General features: G+C 53.4%; 7 protein-coding genes across 7 annotated transcripts; 1 reads left to right on the top strand and 6 right to left on the bottom strand.

The window, feature by feature from the left end:
• Positions 1 to 494: 494 nt before the first annotated feature.
• Positions 495 to 5027, bottom strand: A1O1_03446 (uncharacterized protein; the record flags this gene model as incomplete). The annotated part of the gene is made up of 1 exon (XM_007724351.1): positions 495 to 5027. The coding sequence occupies one exon, from the start codon at positions 5025 to 5027 to the stop codon at positions 495 to 497; it is 4533 nt and encodes a 1510-aa protein (XP_007722541.1).
• Positions 5028 to 7677: 2650 nt separating this feature from the next.
• On the bottom strand, positions 7678 to 9282 carry A1O1_03445 (uncharacterized protein; the record flags this gene model as incomplete). Its single annotated transcript, XM_007724350.1, has 1 exon — positions 7678 to 9282. One exon carries the CDS (start codon positions 9280 to 9282, stop codon positions 7678 to 7680), a length of 1605 nt encoding a protein of 534 aa, XP_007722540.1.
• Positions 9283 to 9622: 340 nt separating this feature from the next.
• Positions 9623 to 11013, bottom strand: A1O1_03444 (uncharacterized protein; the record flags this gene model as incomplete). The annotated part of the gene is made up of 2 exons (XM_007724349.1): positions 9623 to 10885; positions 10954 to 11013. 2 exons carry the CDS (start codon positions 11011 to 11013, stop codon positions 9623 to 9625), a joined length of 1323 nt encoding a protein of 440 aa, XP_007722539.1.
• Positions 11014 to 11830: 817 nt separating this feature from the next.
• A1O1_03443 (uncharacterized protein) lies at positions 11831 to 12862 on the bottom strand (the record flags this gene model as incomplete). Its single annotated transcript, XM_007724348.1, has 3 exons — positions 11831 to 11912; positions 11968 to 12042; positions 12105 to 12862. The coding sequence occupies 3 exons, from the start codon at positions 12860 to 12862 to the stop codon at positions 11831 to 11833; spliced, it is 915 nt and encodes a 304-aa protein (XP_007722538.1).
• Positions 12863 to 13661: 799 nt separating this feature from the next.
• On the bottom strand, positions 13662 to 14426 carry A1O1_03442 (uncharacterized protein; the record flags this gene model as incomplete). Its single annotated transcript, XM_007724347.1, has 2 exons — positions 13662 to 14330; positions 14385 to 14426. 2 exons carry the CDS (start codon positions 14424 to 14426, stop codon positions 13662 to 13664), a joined length of 711 nt encoding a protein of 236 aa, XP_007722537.1.
• Positions 14427 to 15089: 663 nt separating this feature from the next.
• Positions 15090 to 18146, top strand: A1O1_03441 (uncharacterized protein; the record flags this gene model as incomplete). Its single annotated transcript, XM_007724346.1, has 10 exons — positions 15090 to 15123; positions 15171 to 15204; positions 15271 to 15283; positions 15333 to 15535; positions 15594 to 15753; positions 15809 to 16413; positions 16466 to 16538; positions 16589 to 16644; positions 16698 to 16917; positions 16971 to 18146. The coding sequence occupies 10 exons, from the start codon at positions 15090 to 15092 to the stop codon at positions 18144 to 18146; spliced, it is 2574 nt and encodes an 857-aa protein (XP_007722536.1).
• A 515-nt stretch (positions 18147 to 18661) lies between these two features.
• Positions 18662 to 19939, bottom strand: A1O1_03440 (uncharacterized protein; the record flags this gene model as incomplete). The annotated part of the gene is made up of 1 exon (XM_007724345.1): positions 18662 to 19939. The coding sequence occupies one exon, from the start codon at positions 19937 to 19939 to the stop codon at positions 18662 to 18664; it is 1278 nt and encodes a 425-aa protein (XP_007722535.1).
• Between the last annotated feature and the right edge of the window lie 1603 nt (positions 19940 to 21542).

Genomic DNA, 21542 nt, shown 5'->3' with positions numbered 1-21542 from the left:
GTAGTAGTAGTAGTAGTAGTAGTAGTAGTAGTAGTAGTAGTAGTAGTAGTAGTAGTAGTAGTAGTAGTAGTAGTAGTAGTAGTAGTAGTAGTAGTGACGAGACGTCATCCAGCCATACCAACTGTGAAGTAAACGCACCGTCACGAGGCTTCCACACCTCCGCTGGCCATGGTATACACCATAGAGATTCAGACTCGCTGGCCTTCTTTTCATACCGTATAATGTGTACCATTTCTACTCATATGTAGCCACTCCATATCCAACAGAGGAGCGACGCTGTCGTGTCTAATCAGTCCGCCGAAATGTCAAATCCTCTCAAGAAATCACATCAACAAATGCGTTCCCGACACCTCGTTATCACAGCATCGTAAGCATCGTAATATGGTGTCCTCCATGCAGATATCTCTCCAATACCGCCGGATCACCCACGCCAGACACTCCCTGAGGCAGTCCCCCTATCCTCCGGCGCTCGCCCGGCTGGGTTGGCGCCGCCATCATGTAGTATGCCGGGCTCCAAAAAGTCCCAAGCCAAGAGGCGCCTCGCTTTCTTTCCCGCTGCCATTGTCCAAGACCTCCCATACTCGAGGCCGCCAATCTCCTAGCACGCCCTTTCCTTCCTTGACCATTTGCAGTCCCTGGCCCAAATCGCGTACTTGCGCGGATCCCATCACGTTGATACTGCCGAACAAATATTTCATCCGCCCGTCCTGTAGCTTGTCTTTGAGAAATTTGGCACTCATCATCCTCGCCTCATCGCTGACATCGTCGACAATGGTTGCAATGACATCCAATGTAAAGTCCCGGACTTCCTTCGCCTTCTGCTGATCTTCCTTGCTGAGCAAGCTTGTCGGCGCCGAAGTCATGGCAGGGTGAGTCGCAATCAACGCTAGGCGCACTAGAAGCTGTACCTCTTCAGTCTGCGCTTGTTTGAGATTGGTCCCGGTGTGCCCCGCAGTAGCAAGTGCCCGGCGTTGCAGACAGATCATCTCAAGTATGTGGCTGAGATAACCCAGGATCAATCCCGGGGTCACGCCATGTCCGCCTTCGGAATTGGTTGCTGCCGGGCTCGACGTCACAGACATCGTCTGGGGATGGGTCATATTCATGGGGGATCCAGAAAGTCCCGTCGAGGCTGGCACGCTCACCGCTGAAGGATTGCCTCCCAAAGCTTTGAGATGTTGGGAAAGCTTATCAATTAGTTGAACCATGAAACCCGGGGTCGGACTGGTGGACTCGGTGCAGAGGAGATAGGCTCGTTCCATGATCGATGAGAGGTGGTGGACGTCGCTGGAGAACATGGCCGTCACTGGGCTGGTCCCCTTGTTGAATTGAAACTTAGGCAAGGCGTCCAAAAACTCGTTCTCAACCTGATGACGAAGTCGGTTTCCGACATCGACCTCGACCGCTTCGAGCAGCTTCGCAAACCACATGGTGGCTTCCTTGTTGCCAGCGGGATTTTGAAGCATCTGTTCAATCACTTCGGAGAGGACCCTCACAAGTTCATCTTCGTCCGGGGATACGCCGTTCTCCAGCCGAGATCGTGAAGTAAGCCAGAAGCTCAATTGAACAAATTGGTGAGAGAAGAAGTTGATGGAGCTGACAAGCGTTTTGATGTCTCCACTGCCACTTAAATCACCTTGACGGGAGAGTAAACGGTCAAGTGCCTTGAGCAGCCATTGTTGAGCGGAATCAGACATAGGCGACGATCTGATAGTGTCATCTTTGACGAGGCAGGCCAGCAAAATCTCCTGCATCGAATGTAACGCCGACTCTAGGCCCAGGTCGCAAAGCAACTCCAACGCAGCCCTGGCCTCCCGTCGGACGTACTCGAACCATCGGCTCCGGGTTCGGTAGAAGATGAGATCAGCCAACAAATTCTGTGGAGGTGCGTTGATGTGCTCCAGAAGGAGCCGGACGGCGGAACTTCTGCGTAGTTTTGCATTGGAGACGGCGTCTGCCCCGAATACGCCAGCGAAGGTCATGCAACCAGTGCCAATGAGGCTTTGAAGCAACAAAGACCCATACTTGGCATCGACAGACGGCACGAGTCGTGTTATCCATCTATGGAGCAGGAAATCCCCCTGACCTTTTCGGCATAATCGCAACCGGCTCAGCAGCTGGCAGAATGAGACCACCGTTTCAGTGTCGTGGTCAAACTTTTGCTGCTTTTCGATGCGATCCGCCAGAACCGCAAAGAGTCCGTTCATGGTTTGTTCGTTCATGTTGGGTTCGGATTGTAGGATAGCCTCAAAGTCCTCGACAAATGTCGCCCCAGCCTGTTGCAGGGATTCGGCGATACCATCACTGTAGGGCGAACAGGCGGCGACCGCGCGTCCCCGATCGCCTCTAACGAAGTCCTGCTGCAAGAGTCTGGTTGATGGCGCTGTCACTGGGTAAGTGGTGCATAGATCTAGCAGAGTTGACGTCAGAAGCGGCATTGTTGGCCTGATGTTACGCCAACTCATGTAAATCTGGCATATCCGCCTTTGCAGCACCTCCAGTGCACCGATGGCGGAGAAGGTATCGGCATGAAACTGAATTGTTGCAACGAGAGATGCGACCAGGTGGTCGTCTTGTGAGCCGCATAAAATCCCTATGACATCGGCCAGCACGGCCACATCCTCCATACACTCGAGGATGTTGCAAATAAAGGCGAACTGCTCAACATTGAAGATTCGAGAATCAAGAAGCGGGACACCGATGGGGGCGCCAGGCGCACCCATACTCACTCTCGCCGTCTCAGCAACGCTCCTTCGCAACCACATGGCGAGACGGGACTTGATGGTCCATGGCAGAAATCCGAAAGCAGGTTCGCGTTCACTTGAATGCGAGGAGGGCGGTCTGTAGCCTAGATTTCTCAGCTTTTGCTCGATAAAGTGGATACTGTCCTGGAAGATATCGTCTTCCACCTCGGGATCGAAACCGCAGCCACGCAAAATGGAGCTTCGCAGGTTGATGACATGTGGCTCAACATTGTGCAAAGACACATGAAGCAACAGCTGGCTAGAGGCTGCATCCACTCCAAGGGTACGAGGTCCTGCACCACGTCGAATAGAGTGCGATAACGTTTCCATCTCCCCCCTTTTTGGAAGCCCTCGGACCATGAGCCATTGCATGTATTTGCTCAGAGGGAACAGACCGGATCGCGAAAGATGGGCGGCCAGGTGTTGCAAGGCATTGCACTCGGCGGTAGTGTCCCCATTCCTGCAGGACGAGAAATAATTCAAGATGATGTTGTCAACGTCGTGCCCTGCGCGCTGCCAACGTCTGGCCAAGCGGGCGAATAGATAAGGGCGTGCCTTGGACTGTCGGAAACGTGTACATGCCCACTCAAGGCAAGTGGAAATTAGCAGAGGAGAGTCAGCACATGCTGCGTCGAGATTTTCTGCAAGCCTGGGAAGGTCATATGGAGCTTGTGCAGCATCCAAGATTTCCACAATCACTTGATGAGCAGTGCGCTGCGCGGTGAAAGCTTCCTTGTTATGGCCCATAGCCCTTGCATTGACACGATTGAGCTGATCCAGAATGTAGCGCTCCTGCTGAACACTGTTGTCAAGGCACGTCCGGACAGATTCGACGACTTCTGGCCACGTCTCCGGCATAACAAAATTCATCGGACGGGACAGGAGTAGCCACCTGATCATGTGGTAGAGCTTTTGCCGGACCGAAGATGTGCTTTGATCAGTGTATCTGCTCGCGAGCCGGAATTTCTCAATCAAGACCTCTGCAAGCCTTTTCCCCCTTCGGCGATAGTGACTTAGATCGTCTTTCAAAATGTGGATGACCATGAGCCAAAAAGGAACATGGGGTAGGTCCGTGGTGTGGAACGAACGCACTATCCAGTCCAAATAGTGATCCCGGTCCAGCAAATTCTCCATGTAGAGGCGCGTGGTCAAACGAAGGGCATATTGCATCTCTGCCCGCCAGTCCTGCTGCTTGGCCCGTCCCAGATGCGCCTCTATAAATTGTTCGACACTTACGGTCCATTCACGAAGCCACTTGCTTTCGGCGCCGACGGCGACGGCAGGAGTGGTTCCTTTTCTTTTCAACGTCCGGATCTCGTTGGCGCAGACACATTTCACGAACCAGATTGCACGGTTCAAAGGCACACAACTTCGCAAACACAGGTCCAGAAGTACCTGCCCTCTTATACCCTGTGGAATGGTCCGACTCAGTCTCCGAAGCGGAACCTCGGCGTTGGCCAAGTCTGCGATCCAAGATTTCCGTTTGGCCTCAGTCAACGTGACTCGAGGTGGCGGTCTGAAAGTGGAGGCTGAGCTGATCAGGCCATGCTGATTCTTCTGATCTAGGATGAGGGAGAACAATATGGATAGATTCTCAACGCCGGACTTATGTTTCAATGCGTTGTAGAGCGGAACCCGTGCAGTATTCAACTCCTTGTCTAGTGGGTTTGGCGGCTTATCGAAGAACCCTTGCTTGACATTGACATCGTTGAGGACATCCTCAGGATGTTTGCCTGTCCACGGGAAGAAGCCGGCGGGCTTCTTAGGGACAATGTAGGGCGCCGATGAAGGAATTTGCAGCGAGTCAGGCGTCGTTGGAACGGGGATCTTCACGCGTAGCCGGTGAGTTGGCTTGGGGTCTTCGGTGACCTTGGACGACTGCGCGTGGTGCCATGGACGTGTTGGGAGGTCGGGCAGTTCGGCGTCCACGCATTTCGCCTCCTCAGTCTGGTCGTCTCTCCGGGGCCCGCCGAGGTCCAATGTCGATGGTTTGAGCAAGCGCAGATTGTACCCCTTTGTAGTGGGCGCCAACTCGGGGCTTTGGGATGTTGGGGACCCATCACCGGTGCTGGATGTTTGGCCGGTGAACCCATCTCCTTCGACCTTGCGCCTTTTCGCAGGACGGTCATCTCCAGGCTGTACAATGTGCCTCTGTAGACCCAGGACTCTTCTATCATGCGGAGGAATGACTTTGGTCGAGGAGCGATCGAAAGAAGGCCGATGGACTTCGGGAGGCCGTCGTGGTGGAGGAGGCCGCGGTTCGGCCGGAGGGTTGAGTGTCATGACCTGATCATTTTGACCGGTCGATTTGAAGCACCGGAGCCAGACCGGCCGCTGAGAAGAAGCTGGTCAACAAAATCAGGCTCTCCCTTTGCATATATGAATATGGGAGGTCGTTAAGCGCACTGCTTCAAGGTCTGGGAACCGTGGTGTGGGTTCGGCGGTTTGGCAGAGGTGCAGCGCGACCAGGACCCCACGTAGAGGTAGGTATATGTGGTTATATTGAGATTGCAATGGTAGTTGACAAAGTTGCACAAGGATAGATATGAAACTCAAGGGAAGTTGTCGCAGTAGTACGAGAAGAGCAAAGTAGTCCAAGGAGTAAGAAGGTCGGACTTGACTGAGACTGAGTAATGAATGAGTCTGGAGCAGGTAGGGTGCCGGTATTAGGCTCAGGCGGAGGCAGGTTCGCACAGGCTTCGGAAGGCAGAGTTCGGGCACTGCGCAGTCCAAGGGCTGAGGCTAGAGGCTAGAGGCTAGAGGCTATCAGTGTTGCCAACTCAGCCGGAATGACGGCGACGGGCCCTTAGGCCTGGAGGGTCGAGGTTAGAGGTTTAAGAGGTTAGAAGCTCGGGGGATGGGGCCGCGTGCCTGATGATATGTGCCCTTGGGCAATACTAGTAGTAGCTGGATGGGGAATGCCTATGATAGGGAGTCGGAGGAACCCTAGGAGTGCCAGTGTGATGCAGTGATGATTGTGCGCCGACTGTGCTCTCGGGTGGCGCCCCCCGAGTGATCGTTTGGTTGAGGGTGGTACTTTGGACAGAGCCGTGCTTGCTAGTGGAGGGTTTCGGGCCCTGAAGCTTAGGGCCCCAGCGATGCCAGCGATGCAGTGTCCGGGTCCGTAGCTAATGAGAAAGCGGAAACAAGGGTCTTTGGTTCTTGGATATGCCACCGTCCGGTATACCGACCGATTCCAGGGTTCAAGATGTAATAATTGAATCCCTTGATTCGTTCAGTTCTACCTGGAAGTTCTTCGGACAATCTATCCACAGTCTTACAGGCCAGTCCAGGAGTCGCAGATGTGACCGTCGGTTTTGGGGAGATAGCTTAGGTATGCAAGAGACTACATGACTGACTGACTGTCTACCACCTAGCTACTACCACTGACCACTCCGAGTCTGATGTGTGTGCTGTAATGAAACTTGATCGGGATCTGGGCGCGCCTACGTGACAGAGAGTCAGAATGAGGTGACCAGCGAGTATTAGGTAGGTACCTACTCCTAAGGTCCTATCTGATAGGGATGGAGTTCGGTGGGGATAACATTCCACTGCTATCTCTTGAACGCCTCATCATATCTTTTTATGCTCGCAGGCACGCTTTTACCAGGTCCCGACACATATCCAACAACCAACTGATACTGTGTATCATCACCACCCACTGCTGCGCATATACTCTATCCATCATCAACTGATTAGTTGTTCTCCTCCTTCGGCAATCCGTTTCCCACCTCTTCTACTCTGCTACAATCATCATCATCACCATTCTCATCATTATCATGATAGATAACCGCCCATTTGTCCTAATCCTAATCCATAGGTACCGAGTCACGTACTTGGGTCTTCCTCTTCGGCATCTAACGCACGGAGACTGTGTTCGGCGAAGCCCTATCCCGAGGGAAGAAGTTGTTCGAGACCCTGTCCCCATCGGAATGGCTAGCTAGCTCCAACCACCAAACGATCCACGAGACGCAGTGTCGGAGACGGTGATAAAGATGGAGAAAGATGCAGCTGCGGATCACCATCACACTACCTTTTACTACTTAGTACTGTAAAATCCTATATCATTCCTCGGACCGCCGCGGCTCTGTACCTAAAACATTGAGATTCAATCTTCTAGGTACTGGTAGTATATACAGAGATATATTATATTATTGTGTGTCACCGCAATGGAGCGTAGATGCACAATGTCTGATGGGGCGGAGATTTCTCGTTGTCGAAGTGGCCCAGTAACTCCCGTATACCCGTACTCTTAGTAGGACTCTAGTATAGGCGAACTCGCCAGGAAGAAAGAAGAATGCCCTGTTCCGGTGCGGACTATCTCGAAGAAGGAGTACGCAGATAGCGCCATTGATACAATATTACGGCGATCATTCCACGTCTGTTATCATCATTCTGGCCCGCACAATCGCCGTGATTCTTGATAAGAGCTTCCCTTATCTTCGAGCTCTTCTTTTGCCTCCTTTCTCGGGTGATGTGTTTCATCCAATCTTGTTGGCCTCCCGAACACCGGCCAGATCGCCGGAGATCGAAGCTGCGGCTAGCAATCTAGGGTGCGCCGGCATAGACAATTACTACAGGTACCTACGTAGTACTACTTCAGAGACCCTACTGAGTACTCTGTACAAGGCTCCGGAGCCAAAAAGGAAAAGACCGCCGCGGTTCCCACTTTCACTTCGGCAAAGGCGGCCTTCTCGAGTCGCTAGCATTAGTTTGTATGGATACATACTCTGTAGATACCTTATGTACTGTGATATATGGCTGATCAGGCTGATTGAGGCGCCACCTGACACATACAGCCAAAATGATATTCCGTTGCTATAGGGTCGTCTAGGAGGTGCCAACACTGGCCGTGGCCACGCTGGTCCACGCTGGTTCCATGCGTTCGAGTCGCGCCGGAGCCAGCTTCATGAAGCCTGAAGGCTCCAACTCATCAAGTGGCACCCAGGAGCGGTACAGTGTCATCATCAGCCAGCTCACTTTCATGGAATCTGTATTGGCTTCCTTCGACAGCACCGATGCCTTCTTCGATCGTCGTCTTGCAAAGTTGCGGACCAGCCGAGATACTCCTTCGCTTCGCATGCCTGCCGAGTCCAATCATTCCGCCGTAGCTGCTCCTTCTTCTGCCCCAGCTCCAGCCTGTCTTGTCGTCTGAGCTGTCCTGGACGGCCATGCCCGGGTGCTCAGACGCCTCCCCTCCCTGCGCATGCCATCCAGGGAAAGTATCATGCAGTTCCCGGCTTCCAGTCGTGTTCGACCGACTGCGGAGAGGAGGGAAGAACTCCACGCCCCCGTCTTCTGCTTGCGGCCCCTGTGGATCGATCACCATCTGTTGAGTGATATTCATTTCCGCCGTGACCGGAGCCAGGGTCATCCTCGAACCTTTGGAACGAGGTAGACTTCGAAATGCCGTTTCTTGTGCAAGCCTGGCGAGTTTGGGACTATCAAGCAGATCAAACAACCCCTGCGCATATCTCATCTCAGAGCCCGGCCAGTAAGATCCTCGACGGCTTGCTTCCCCCTGTACGGAAGCTCTTCGGGACTGCATGAGAACTCTGGAGAGCCGCCTTTCCAGGCTTTCTGTCTCACCGTGATCGCGGCTGGCTAGTGCCCATTCTCTACTCTGCGGAGTCGGAGCCGCGCCCTCAGAGGTGGTAGTCGATGAGTTCGGGTCCCAGATGATCTCATGCATTCCGTCGTCTGAGATGTACCTGGTAGAGCACCGACGAACTGTCTGCGTAGTAAAAGCCTGCCCTGGAAACGAGAGCTGTGGTTCTACAGTGACCACTTCAGTGCGAACTGGGGGGGCAATAGTACTCGTACTCGGGCGCACCTCGCTGCTGCTGTTGCTGATGGAGGCGGATTTCGGTGTGCCTGGTCGCTCGCTCGTCTCCGAAGCCGCAGCAGCAGCGTCAGAGTGTCGGGTCGTGATTGTGTTGAGGATGGTCGACAGAAAGCCGCTGCTCTTACGGCCGAATGTTGGGGGCGGAAAGGACGTTAGTGACAGTCGGTGCTGAGCTCCAACTGACGTTGCGCGGCGGAGGGTAATCATGGCAGGACTTGAGGACGACTTGCCCTTGGAAGAGCGTTTAGAGACGGCTGTCTCGATAGGGACGACGGTGGCAAGCGCTCGGGTTGAAACCGCCTTGGAAGAAACTGTCCATCGTCGTGCTCGGGATTTCGGGTTCGAGGACAATTCGACACTCCCGACTACAGACCGAGGCGCGATGGATGGCTGGGACTGAACTCTTCGAAAAGGGAGGCACGAGGACTCAGGGCCTGTCTTTCGGCTGCTGCGTGGCCTGCGGTATTTGGCACCACCAGAACCGTTGCTTGAATCGATTGCTGGTTCTGGAAACGGTCGCTGGCGTCCATGTCGGTGACCCTTCCTTTTTTTCATGTTGAGGCTGATTCGATCATCATCATCCGCCTTGAATGGAACATCTTCAGAGCTGTTGTGTGACCGTGGCGGACTCAGCAAGGGTTCACTTCGAAGGCTAGCGGCCGCGCTCGACGGAGGTTGGAAGCTGATTGGCATGGTTTGCGTGCGTGAAGTCTCAGGACGGTGGACTAAGGATACAGCTGGTTCGTGGGCGATAATGATGGAGTGCAGGGTTTGATAGGCATTGAGACTCCCCAGATCGGTGTGCCAGGTTCAGGCGGAAAGAAGCCTCGTGCTGTGGGACCGAAGGAGCTGCTTGTGCAGCAAGAGCGCCTGTCATCGTCTCTCCTCCGGCACTGCATAACATCGTCCGAGTTGTGCCAATCTCAGGAGAGGGTCATCAACCCTCCCTCGGAGATCAGTATATGAATCAAAAGACTCTTTTGCCCTGAGGGGAGCAATGTGGGATTTCGCGTGAAAGAAGCACGCGTCACTGTCACCTGTGGCCATCAAATGTTGCGCCTTCCTGGAAAGCGAGCCCGACCTGTTTTCTAGGCCAGTCCAGATACGGCCCCCAGATAGGGTCCAGAAGACTCGAAACCTCGGCCACCAAACTGTACGCCCAGCCTGTAGCCCACCAGTGATGATCCATACACTGAAATATGGCGGCCCAGTGAGCGAAGAGAGCCAGGGCCATGGGATTGCCTTGCTTCAAGCAATGAATAAATGGCAGTGGTGCCATGATCAACCAAGAAAAGATGTGTCCATCCCATTCGACCACAGAGCGGCAGCGAGAGATGGTACGCAGCCGTTCCAGTTGTTCAAGACAAAGAGATTTCGTGCTGTTGGAGCCCTCATGTTCCAGGAGCGGCGTCAGGTGGGGATCGTCGATGGCTCTGGCAAGCACCTCAAAGGCTTCCACCACGTCGGCAGAGTGAGGAGGCAGGTCAGCATCCCGGGGATACCGTAACAGTTCTTCGATATCGCCTTGGAGCCAGCTGTCCGTCTCGCGAATCACAGCGTGGATTCCCCTCAGGATCATGATGATCTCAATGAAATCGGCGGTGGGCGAGTGTAGGGGCAACGTGATCCCTGGGGACCCATCTCCTTGATCAAACTCTAGCTTGACACTGTTCAAGCCCTCCGGCAGCCTCTTCGAAGCAAATGCCCAAACTGTGAGGAGGAGGGAAACCGAAAAGAGCGCAATGCCGTTGTCTTGGGTGGGCTTGCTCACCGCGGGTATATAGCCGGCGAGCGCGGCGTTCTGATGGGCCAACGCCACTTTCGAATACTCGGCGTATGCGTCCGAGGTTTTTGGCTGCATGGTTGCTTTGTGCAGCGCCGAGGTGGCCATCAGGCCATGGAGGAGAAAATCGTGGCGCAAAGCCTCTGCGAAGATGGTGTCGCGCCATACGACATGGGTGGAAAGTCTCGAAGACATGGTCATGTATGTCCGAGTCGAGTAGTGCTGGATTAGTTCGAGGTCCAACAAGTCGAACTGTTTGCCTCCCAGCGAGCCTTCTTCCCCTGCCACGACACCCGACTGCGGTCTCGAGATGGGAGTCGATCCATGAGGCAGCTGATCGGGGTCTGAATCTAAACCTGGGAGAGGCGGATAGTCGAGAGTTTTGGTTATCCTCCTGTCAAAGACCAGAATGTTTCCCGATGGAGTAGAGAGCCGCTCCGGGCCTTCGTCGAGGAACGAGCAGGTAATCTGTCTCTTCACACAGCGCTGACATTGTGGGCTCGTTTCATCGCACTGGCAAATCGAGTCAGATGGCGCGAAGATCGATCAGAGGATGAGTAGTCCCCCTCGGACTGGTCAACGTGCAAGTTGGATAGAGGGGCTGACCTTGACTCTTCTGGCCTTGCATTGTCTGCACCCATGATGCGACTTTGTGTGCGATCTGCGGGAAGGCATTTGACACTGATGTCTCTCGGGCTTTCCTACGCGGATTCATTGGGCAGATATGATGTCTTCGGATACTTCAAGCCACAACAAAACCTGGACATGCTGAGATGGAGGGAGTGTAGCCTGAAATCAAATCGAATCCAACAGCGCGAACGCCTTCAAGGTACCTTGCTTGCACTGCAGCTTCCGGAATTCGGATACGCCTGGCGGCAGTTCGTATTTTTTTTCAGTTAGTATTCGAGGGATTAGGTGTGTCAAATTTCAACAGCTGTCTCGCTCGGAAGACGGCGGACAGTCAGCCTCATCAGCCTCGTCACCGCTCGGGAGGGAACCGTTCTGTCTACAAATCATGATATCCGATTAGTCCGAAAACTAGAACACGGGTTTCAGAAGCATGTTAGTACGTGTGGGGACTACTACTACTAATGTGCTACCAAAGTATGTCCAGGTCAGGTGAGAAACAGCGTCTGCTAACTTTAGGTAAGGTCAGGTACATCCCTCTGACAACCCTTTTGTACCTGACTCTATATACCTTGCTCTTCCCCGTACTACTACCGGTACTACTCGGATTTCCTGTTGGGTAGCGGGGTACCTAGGTAGGTACATGTGTCTTGTTCATGCCATACACTTGCTCTATCTCTGCAGCCTTCTGGGACATATCTATCACTCCCTGTCTCTCACACATCCAAAAAGTTCATCCAAAAACGCTCTCATTTGATGGTCAATCAATCAATCCTTTCCAGGCTCGCATGTTGATGCCAAACGCATAAATAAAATCGGTACGAAATCCTCTCAATTCTTGAATTTCCTCATTGGCTCGAAGAAGAAGCCAGGGTGCAACAGTGTCATGACCACGGTGGCGATGCCAACCATCCTGAAGCATTTCAAGTCAGCATAACACCCGAATTCCAAATGAGACAGCAACCTACATTCCATCCAGGATGAGAAACTCGGTTTCATCCTGCATGAGAGGGTTCCCCCACCCACCAGCCATCTCGGGGAGACTATTGCAATCCTTGGTCAGCATAATTGCGCAGACACCCTGCCACCCCCCGTCAACACGTACCGATAGATACACCGAATGAAGATGGTGACGAAAGCCAGAGCAATGCCGAAACAGAAAATGCGGAAGTTGCGCGACGGCTTCTGCAGGCCCTGGTTCTTCTCGTATTCGCTCTCGGAGTAGGTGGTCGACCGGGCCTTCCTGGCCCTCTGAAAGCGGATGAAGAAGTCCAGCATCAGCAACCCGCACACGGCCATGGTCGCAACTTGGAACGCGATACCGGCCACGATCAACGCATTGCCGGCGTCCAGCAGCTTGCGGCCGCTGTCGGTGGGGTGATCACCAGCGGCCGCCGCAATACCTCCTCCAATGGCCTGCAGGACGATCGAGCCAAAGTCACAGCCGATGAACAGCCAGGGATACAGTCTCGGCTTCAGTCTCGAATTCTCGGCACCACAGTAGCTGACGAGGTGCTTCAAAGTCACGTAGATGCCGGCGGCGAGGAAGCTGGGCGCGAGCACGAGGCAGCAGATCTGCGTCTTGAAGCCTGCCCCCGACCACGGATTGTTGTGCATGAGTATTCGTCCGATATAGCCCACGGCCTCCCCGAAGCAGCCTATCACGACAACCGCCATATATGTCCACGTCCGCCGCCAGATCCCCATCCCCAGCTGCAGAAACATGCATAGGCCGAACAGCGCGATGAAGAACGAATTGACGCTTAGATTCGGATAGTATCCGTACGTGGTCGCCTCGACCGGACATTGCGGCGTGACTTTGGTGCAATAGTCGTGGGCCGCGTGTGTCGCGTTGGACGACATGATGGCCGGTGTCAAGGCCGAAATATCGTATTGTACGAAAACAGACGGTCAAAGCCCTCCGCAAGAATGGAATAACAAACGCGAACCAGACGATTCTTGAAGATCTCTTTCAGGCTGGACTTCAGACTTCAGAAGTGATAGAAACGCCACGCAGGACTTGAAAGCCGAATGTCGTGGGAGATGGGATTTGTACTTGACTTGGGCGGCCCTCCACTGCTTCAACTTCATGAGTCCTGCCAATGCAGTGGGCGGTGCTTTTGGCCCTAAGCGCCTAAGGAGCCCAATAACACGACTCCTTAGGCTCTGGCAGGCCGCCTGATGGGGTCAATTGCTGTAAGCGAAGTGGCTCCTGAGACGGTTAAACGAGCTCTCTAGGCGATATTAGGCATAGGATACGTTCCCGGATCTCGCACGTTCCGGGCTTGGCCAACTTGAACTTGAAGTTGAACACCAACAGAACAAAGCGTGTTATCAACACTACTAGTACGGCATGCAGTGGTCATTCATTGTGCTCGTCATCCATCTCCTCGGATCTCGTCTGCTCGCCGCCCGCTGTCATTGTTCCTCGTCATGTTGACAAGGAAGAAAGTATCCTTGAATGACCCATTTATCTTCGCTCTCTCCCCCGTGGGGCAATGGCCATTATACAGTGATGATGGTTGACAACACAGCCACAGCAAGGCCGGCCAAACCTCGTCACCGTCACGACAATCAGGGCGATAGTGGAAATTGAAAAGACATGGAGGCCCTTGTTAACCGTGGAAGAGTTGACTCCAGCTTCTTATACTCTGCCAGGTTCCTACAGCTTGAACTGGAGTGAATAGCCATTCCCCTTCTCCATGCTCCTCTTCCACGCCGGGCGGTCCTGACACCTGCGAGACCAGACAGCCAGCTTGGGATATTTCTCGAGGTCTACGAACTGGTTCTGTACGCACATATCCACCGGCCATGAGATGATGAAATCGGCGCGCCCTGGTGAGGTGCCCATGAAATAGTCCTGATCCCCCAACTGGTCATTCAAATATTGAAAATACAGATCCAGCTCGGGTCCCGTGAAAGCCTTGTAGACTTGCTTGTGAATGACTGAAACCAAAGGGCGGATGAAGAACGGAGAGGATTGAACAAGCAGGTTGAACACGAGCTCCAGGGTCATTGGAGCACTGATTGTGGCAGAGGCGAGATTGCATAGCTCGTCGTCGCGGATCCAGTCGTTGGCTGCGCTATCTCCTCGGAACTTGCCAGACTTGTCGTATGTCTCGATGAGATATCTTGCAATCACCAGCGATTCCACAACCACTCTACCATCGGCTGTTTCCAACTGCGGCGCCTTGCCCAACGGATGTGTTTCTTTCAGTTCTGGCGGCGCCCTTGCTTTGTTCGGACCTGACTCGCCGCGTTTATGAAGAGAGAGGTTGTAGGGTATGTCGAGTTCCTCGAGGAGCCACAGGATACGTTGCGATTGCGAGTTCTAGAGTTGATAAGCATTGCTAGGCAGAGACCTTCAATTTTAGGAAGCGCGCACATTCAAATGGTGCAAGGTAGGTTTCAATTCCGAGTCTGCCATTGTCAGTTTTGTAGGTGGGCAGCGATAGCGAGTCAGTGCAGGAAGATAGTAGTGGAATGATGTGTGGAAAGAAAGAGGAATCGCTGTTGCTGCTCTGAACCTCCAGAAGCTTGGAGACCAGACTACAGAGTATGTAATTAGCGTGGACGCATAGGACCGGGTAACAGTGACCAGATTCACTGAGTGTCGAGCTGCTGGCTCGAACAACATAGAGCCGGCGTAAGGCACGACTGAAGAGCCAGTCATCATCTTGTTCGGCTCAATTCAAAGATGGGATAAAGATGCCTGGCATTCAGTTCAATATTGGCAGAGAAACCGAAGTGCTAGGTATCCTGGTACGCGTTGGCTCACAAATGGGCTTAGCGCAGATCTGGCCGCAATTCCTCCACTGGCACTACGATGCGATGTTGCGTTTCTTGACTGCGGCATCAGGGACGAGCAAACCACTGTGATTTGGGGACATCTGTCAACACCACACATGCACTTGATGCCTCAATGACCACACGGTACCTACGAGGTCTCACAAACTGATGACATGGAATATTCTTCTTCTGCACCTCTCTATTGTCGCCGTCCCCTTCAAAGATCCTAGTCCACACGACCAAGCATCGCCGCGCGCACTGTCGGAATCCCATTGAATAAAACCCACCATTCGACTGCACGATGCGTCTGGACGTGAAGCGCCAGCTCTTTGCCCGTAAGTTGACCTGATGCTGACCAGAAGACCTTTACTGACGTTCCAAGGTTCGGAGCGGGTAAAGGGCATTGACTTCCACAGGTGAGTATCCCATGCGTGCCCACCCCTATTTGGCGCAATGCAACTCAGCTTCTAACAAATGAGCAGTACCGAACCATGGGTAATGCCAACGACTCCTTCACGAAGACTCTTAAGACTGACTGCAAAAGATCCTCACGACGCTGTACAATGGCCACGCCCACATCTGGTCCTACGAGACACAAGCCATCATCAAAACCTTTGAGCTTACCGACGTCCCTGTCCGGGCAGGGAGATTCATTGAGAGGAAGAACTGGATAGTATGTGGTAGCGATGACTTTCAATTGAGGGTTGTCAATTGGAATACCAGTGAAAAAGTCAAGTCTTTCGAGGCGTAAGTGGACGGCAATCTCACGGTGGACTAGAACAGTGGGCTTATTGTGCGGAAACAGACACCCTGATTACATTCGCGCCATCGTGGTACACCCTGTGCTCAGCGTTGTCCTCACTGCCTCAGATGATATGACGATCCGAATGTTCGACTGGGAGAAGGACTGGCGCTGTGTACGCGAATTTGTGGGACACCAGCACTATGTGATGGGACTGTCTATCGTAGGTCATATCCAGCTCCAAGACCGTCGGGATTTGAGGTTGACATTCCTTCCAGAACCCCAAAGACACCAATATTTTTGCATCGGCTTGCCTGGACCGAACCATCAAGATCTGGAGTATCGACAATGCCTCGGCCAAACAGACAATCGAAGCCCATGAAAAAGGGGTCAATCACATTGACTACTATCCGCACAACGACAAACCGTACCTGCTCAGCACATCTGACGATAAAACTGTCAAGGTTTGGGACTACACTACAAAGGCACTGATTGCCACTCTGGAAGGACATACTAGCAACGTCAGCTTTGCCTGTTACCATCCCGAGTTGCCGGTCATTATATCCGGCTCAGAAGATGGGACCATCAAGATCTGGCATGCCAATACGTACCGACTAGAGCAGTCTCTGAGCTACGGTCTAGAGAGAGCATGGTGCGTTGCTTATCAAAGAGGGAAGCAAGGGGTCGCCATGGGCTTCGACGACGGTGCTGTTGTCGTCAAAATGGGCAGAGAAGAGCCGGCAGTATCCATGGACAACACCGGCAAGTTGGTCTGGGCTCGCCATAACGAAGTGGTCTCTGCGATCATCAAGGGAGGAGATGCCAGCATCAAAGATGGTGCGCCGATTGCCCTGCCCATCAAGGAAATGGGGACAACAGAAATGTGAGCTCATCTAGCCCAGGCTCGATTGATACACAACTGACGTTTATCATAGATACCCTACGACATTGTCGCATTCACCCAATGGCAGGTTCGTCAGTGTTTGTGGGGATGGAGAATTCATCATCGTGAGTATTATATCCGGTCATCAAACGGGACAGGCGTTGACCATGTCTAGTACACTGCTTTGGCTTGGAGGAATCAAGCTTTTGGTGCAGCACTTGACTTTGCATGGTAAGGCCACTACGTCCCCTGGCAAGATTGGGAGTCCATTAACATCGGTTTAGGGGATCGCATCAGAATCCCACCGACTATGCAATCCGCGAGTCCGCTACCAGCGTGAAACTATTCAAGAAACTCAAGGAGAGCGGAAACCTCGATGTTGGGTTTCAGGCTGAAGGTCTGTGCGGCGGATTCCTGCTAGGTGTCAAGGGTCAGGGCGGAATCGGAATGTTCGACTGGGAATCAGGAAGTCTTGTCCGACGGATTGAAGTCGAGCCTAGAGAAGTGCGCCAAATCCAAATGCAAACTACGTCCATGGCGTTACTGACGATCGTCAGGTTTATTGGAGCGAATCAGGCGAACTCGTCGCACTTGCGTGTGCCGATACAACTTATGTCCTCCGCTTTGATCGAGAAGCTTACCTCGAAGGCCTCAACTCCGGGGAAGTCGACGAAGACGGTGTCGAGGCTGCATTTTCCGTGGTCACCGATTTGCAAGAATCCGTCAAAAGTGGTGAGTGGGTCGGCGATGCGTTTCTGTTCACCACCACGAGCCGACTCAGCTACATGCTTGGCGAGCAAGTTGTGCATATTGCACAGTTTGACCAGCCTATGTACCTCCTCCGCTATCTCCAAAGAGATGAGCGTGTGTATCTCTGCGACAAAGACGTCAACCTGGTGAGCTATCGACTGTCGACAGCCTTGCTCTCCTATCAAACTCTCGTATTACGGGGTGAGATAGAGGCCGCCCAGGAACTACTACCTGAAGTTCCTGCAGATCAGATGAACAAAATTGCCAGGTTCCTTGAGGCCCAAGGACACAAGGAGCTGGCTCTCGAAGTCGCGACCGATCCCGAGCACCGCTTTGAGCTTGCATTAAGTCTGAATAACCTTGCAGTGGCACTCGAGCTCGCTCGCGAGGCCGACATGCAAGCCAAATGGTCTTCAGTGGCAGATAAGGCGCTCGAAGCCTGGGACGTGAAGTTGGCCGAGGAGTGCTTCCTCAATGCCAAAGATCTTGGCAGCTTGCTTCTGCTGTACACCAGTTCAGGCGACAAAGCAGGGTTGACCAGACTCGCGCAACAGGCCGAAGAGATGGGCAGCAACAACGTTGCTTTTGCCAGTTGGTGGTCGACCGGCAACATCCCGGCCGCCATCGACTTGCTCAAGCGCACCGGCCGCATCAGTGAGGCTGTATTGTTCAGCCAGACATACAAGCCCTCGACGACACAACAGCTGGTTCACGAGTGGAAAGAGAGTCTGGAAAAGCAGGGCAAAGGCAAGGTCAGTCGCTTGCTCGGCGTGCCAGGGGAGGACGATGATTTATTCCCCGAATGGGATGAGTACATCAAGATCGAGGAGGACCCCAATACCAAAGGCCCGGCGACCGTCGATCTCATGGAAGTCAACGGCGATGAGGCTCCTGCGACCAATGGCACGACCGAGGCCGACGGCGAAGATGCCGCTGAAGATGCTGCTGCAGAGGCACTGGCGGAGTCGGAGGCTGAGGAATAGGCGATGCGGTGATAGCCTTTCATTGGGTCAAGAGGCAAAGGCCTCCCCTCCACAAGGAACCGGCGACATGACTGAACAAGTTCGGAACTGTCTGGTGTTGGAATGTTAGAATGGCTCAAAAGGCCAGATCAACCAGGAAAATGGGACTTTGATGATGTTGTACCAGGTTCTCAGCATGGCTAGAGTGATTCATTCCTCTTGCGTATATCCATCGAAACTGTTAAATCATGCCTCGTGTGAAGTAACTCCATATACATGAGACGGGAGTATCTATGTTCTCCGCATATTGTGCAAAGCATGCCGGCGTCCTTCACTCTTGCGGCTTCAGCCATCTTTTCTTCAGCGCCGAAGGACGCCGTGGCCTACCTGCTGCTTCTGTGCACCATTTCGTGCGAACCCTGACATGAAGGTGCCCGCAATGGGCCCCTGGGTAAACCATCCTCTGTGGCAACCGGTATCCCCCCTCGTATATTCTGTTCTACTGTTGTATGTGCCGCTGCTGTCTCCCATCAAAATCAGACAGCTCCGCCTTGGACATTGCCCTTGACGCCCGGGACATGCGTAACCCGTTGCCAATGTTCGACTCTGCCCTCGAGCGAGCGAGGGACGAGGAAATACAGCTTCTGCGGGTCGTCGAGGCCTCTGAACTCGTGGTCGCCGAGCAGCCGGACCTCGAACCGCTGGTGCGTGAGGTTTCGCTGGCCCTTTTTAGAGCGAAGGATGCCCAAGTCCACGGATTCGTGCTCGTCTCGATTCTCGGTTCGGGTTTGGTCTTTGTCGCTGACGCCGACGCCGACGCCGACGCTGGCCCTCCCTGTGTCACCGGCACTGCTGCAATCATCCGTGACTGTAGTTTGGGATTGCTGCGTCGATGTTTGCTCCTCCTGTCCAGCATCTGAAGGTGACTTGACCTCCATTTCCAACTCTCCCTGAAGCTGGATCAAGAATTCCTCCGAGACGACGATCTGCCCTGCCTCAGTGGCCTCAATGAACCGCGCGGCCCGATTGACCATCGGACCCAGATAGTCCATGCGCTGAATCACATCGTTCCAATTACACACTGGACGGCCCCAATGGGCGCTCATGCGGAGCTGCAGGCCACGGAATAGCAAATGGCCGTCGGAGTCCTTGGTCTCCTTGCCCGGCGTCAGCTTCAGGATCTCGCGCGGCCAGTTCTCGTCCAGCAGCTGTTCCTGGACGTCGAGGCAGAATTGCACGGCCGCCGTCGCGGTCGGGAAGGCGATCATGAACCCGTCGCCGTTCTGCTTGACTTCGTAGCCGTGGTTCGCCTCGGTCAGGTGGCGCACCATGTGGTCGTGCAGCTGCATCGCCTGCATCATCGCCGTCTCGTCCTGTTCCCAGATCGCCGTCGATTTCACGATGTCGGTGAACACGATGCTCAGACTGCCTTGAGGAGGCGGACTCGGTTCTGTGTCTGGCTGCTTAGCGGCCTGTGCGCCAACTGCAACTGCTGGCTCACGGTGTCGGTGTCGGTCACCTTCTGCTTCATCGTGCTTCACCGGCTCACTATTCGAGTCCGCGTTCACGCCACTGGTGGTGGAGTAGTGGGTGTTTGATTGATGATATCGTCCACCACCTGTCGTTGACAAGGCTCGCGCTCCTCCTGAGACCGTCGATCGTGCGAGCATCACATTGTGGTCAAGGTGGACCTGTCGCGCATGAGTCTGGAGAGGCAGCGAAGCCCGTCGCGATGATGATGTTCGTCGAATGGCTCCTTCACGGAACACCGTCCGCAAACTGGTCACCTCGCGTAACCGGATCCTCCCAGGCATTCCCTTGGTATACAAGCGATATCGGTTAAGATCGACTCACGCAGCGATCCGTGGCAATGGCAATGCCGGGCTAGCAGGTTGCCGGATTGTCTTCTGGAATCCCCAACAAGTTTTCACGCTGCATGGTCAGAGCAATACTCCTGATAAGCCTGTCTCGGTCTGTTCTGCCTTTGTCTAGAGTACTGGGTTCTTGTTTGGTGGGCAGTTCGTGCCCGGTGTGTCGTCCGTTCCTGTTTCCTGAAGCTCGCCTCGCGTAATCTATGTGAAGTCGATCTGGGAGACTGATGTATGTGGCGTCTTGCAGTTGCAACAAAATACGGCGAGAGCGGGCTTGACCTGTTTAGCCGTCGATCTGGTCCTCTCCGTCATTGGTGGGAGAAAGTGTCCGGGCGTTGGCTTGCCTTTGATGGACTTGCAAGTCAGCTCTGGATTTATTCTTGTAGTATGAGGAGGTGCTGAGAACGGTATTGGTATATGAAGAGCCACGATCTCTTTTCAGGTATGTTTGCCAGACTTGAGAGATATCTTGGTTGGCTGCTCACGAGAATGCTCAACGCTACAGGTATGGGTATCTAAGGAGCATAGAGGCCCAATGCATCTCCATTCCTGGTGTGTTCGATGTATCCAGATCCACGGATATGTTATAGTCAAGACGGTTGGTTAACGAAAAGGAATCATGCTCGCACATTGAGCGACCTCTGTCGTCCCAATGTATTCTTCATAACGGTGAGAGGTACCGGAGAATCTGTGGGCGCCAAATCAGTGCCATCATTGTAACATCCGATGGCTGAGGATACAAGAACCCTATTTATAGCATCGAGTTCGATCCATTGCACGACGAGGAAGTCTTGTACTCCAAAAAGACGTCGATGGATGAGGAAGTTCAAAGCATCAAGACCACTGTCCCAATGTTCCGCCCAACGAAGTTATGATAGAGAAATGCATCTCTCTTATTGCTCCATTACCTCCAGGCCGGGGACATTTTGGTCAGATCTGAACTCAACTCGCACACTTGATTCAAGGGTCACGGTACGTACGTCCAGCTTGTCTGAGCACTGTAACGCATCACCTCCTTTTTGAGGAGCTTGAGGCTGAATAGGCGAATCTGTTGACATCTCCGCCGTCAATCCTCTCTGACGCTATAGTGATGACATGTCTGAAGGTGATATGGGTCAGCTCTGGGTGCAACGGCCTTTACCTAATCAATTGAATCATTCATCTTCTTGATCTTCTTCAGTGTCGCAGTCTGAAAAACTTCAATAAAGCAACAGCCATCCCTGGCCTGCGACTTCGGACCCAGGTCATTGCGTCGCAATTGTTTCTTGGGTGCCATCCAGAGAACATCACGGCACATCAACCGACATTGTTGACGTACCAACGTAGCAACGACAGATTTTGAGTGGTATACGACGCCGATATCTGGAAGACGAACGGACATAGGAAGCGTGATGGCGGTGACTCAGTTGTCAATTGAGAGAAGCTGATAAGCCCAAATTTTCCCATTGCGGGGAGGCGAGGCGAGACAGTCAACTGACCAATCAGAGAGAGGCTGTAGTCATCCAGCCATTCCGATGTCGGCATCGCACTCACATTTCACAGTCTG

This window comes from Capronia coronata (genome assembly GCF_000585585.1).
Source record: "Capronia coronata CBS 617.96 chromosome Unknown acBCG-supercont1.3, whole genome shotgun sequence".
NCBI lineage: Eukaryota > Fungi > Ascomycota > Eurotiomycetes > Chaetothyriales > Herpotrichiellaceae > Capronia > Capronia coronata.
Note: the sequence above shows the minus strand (reverse complement) of the source record. Positions and strands in the feature narration are given on the sequence as shown.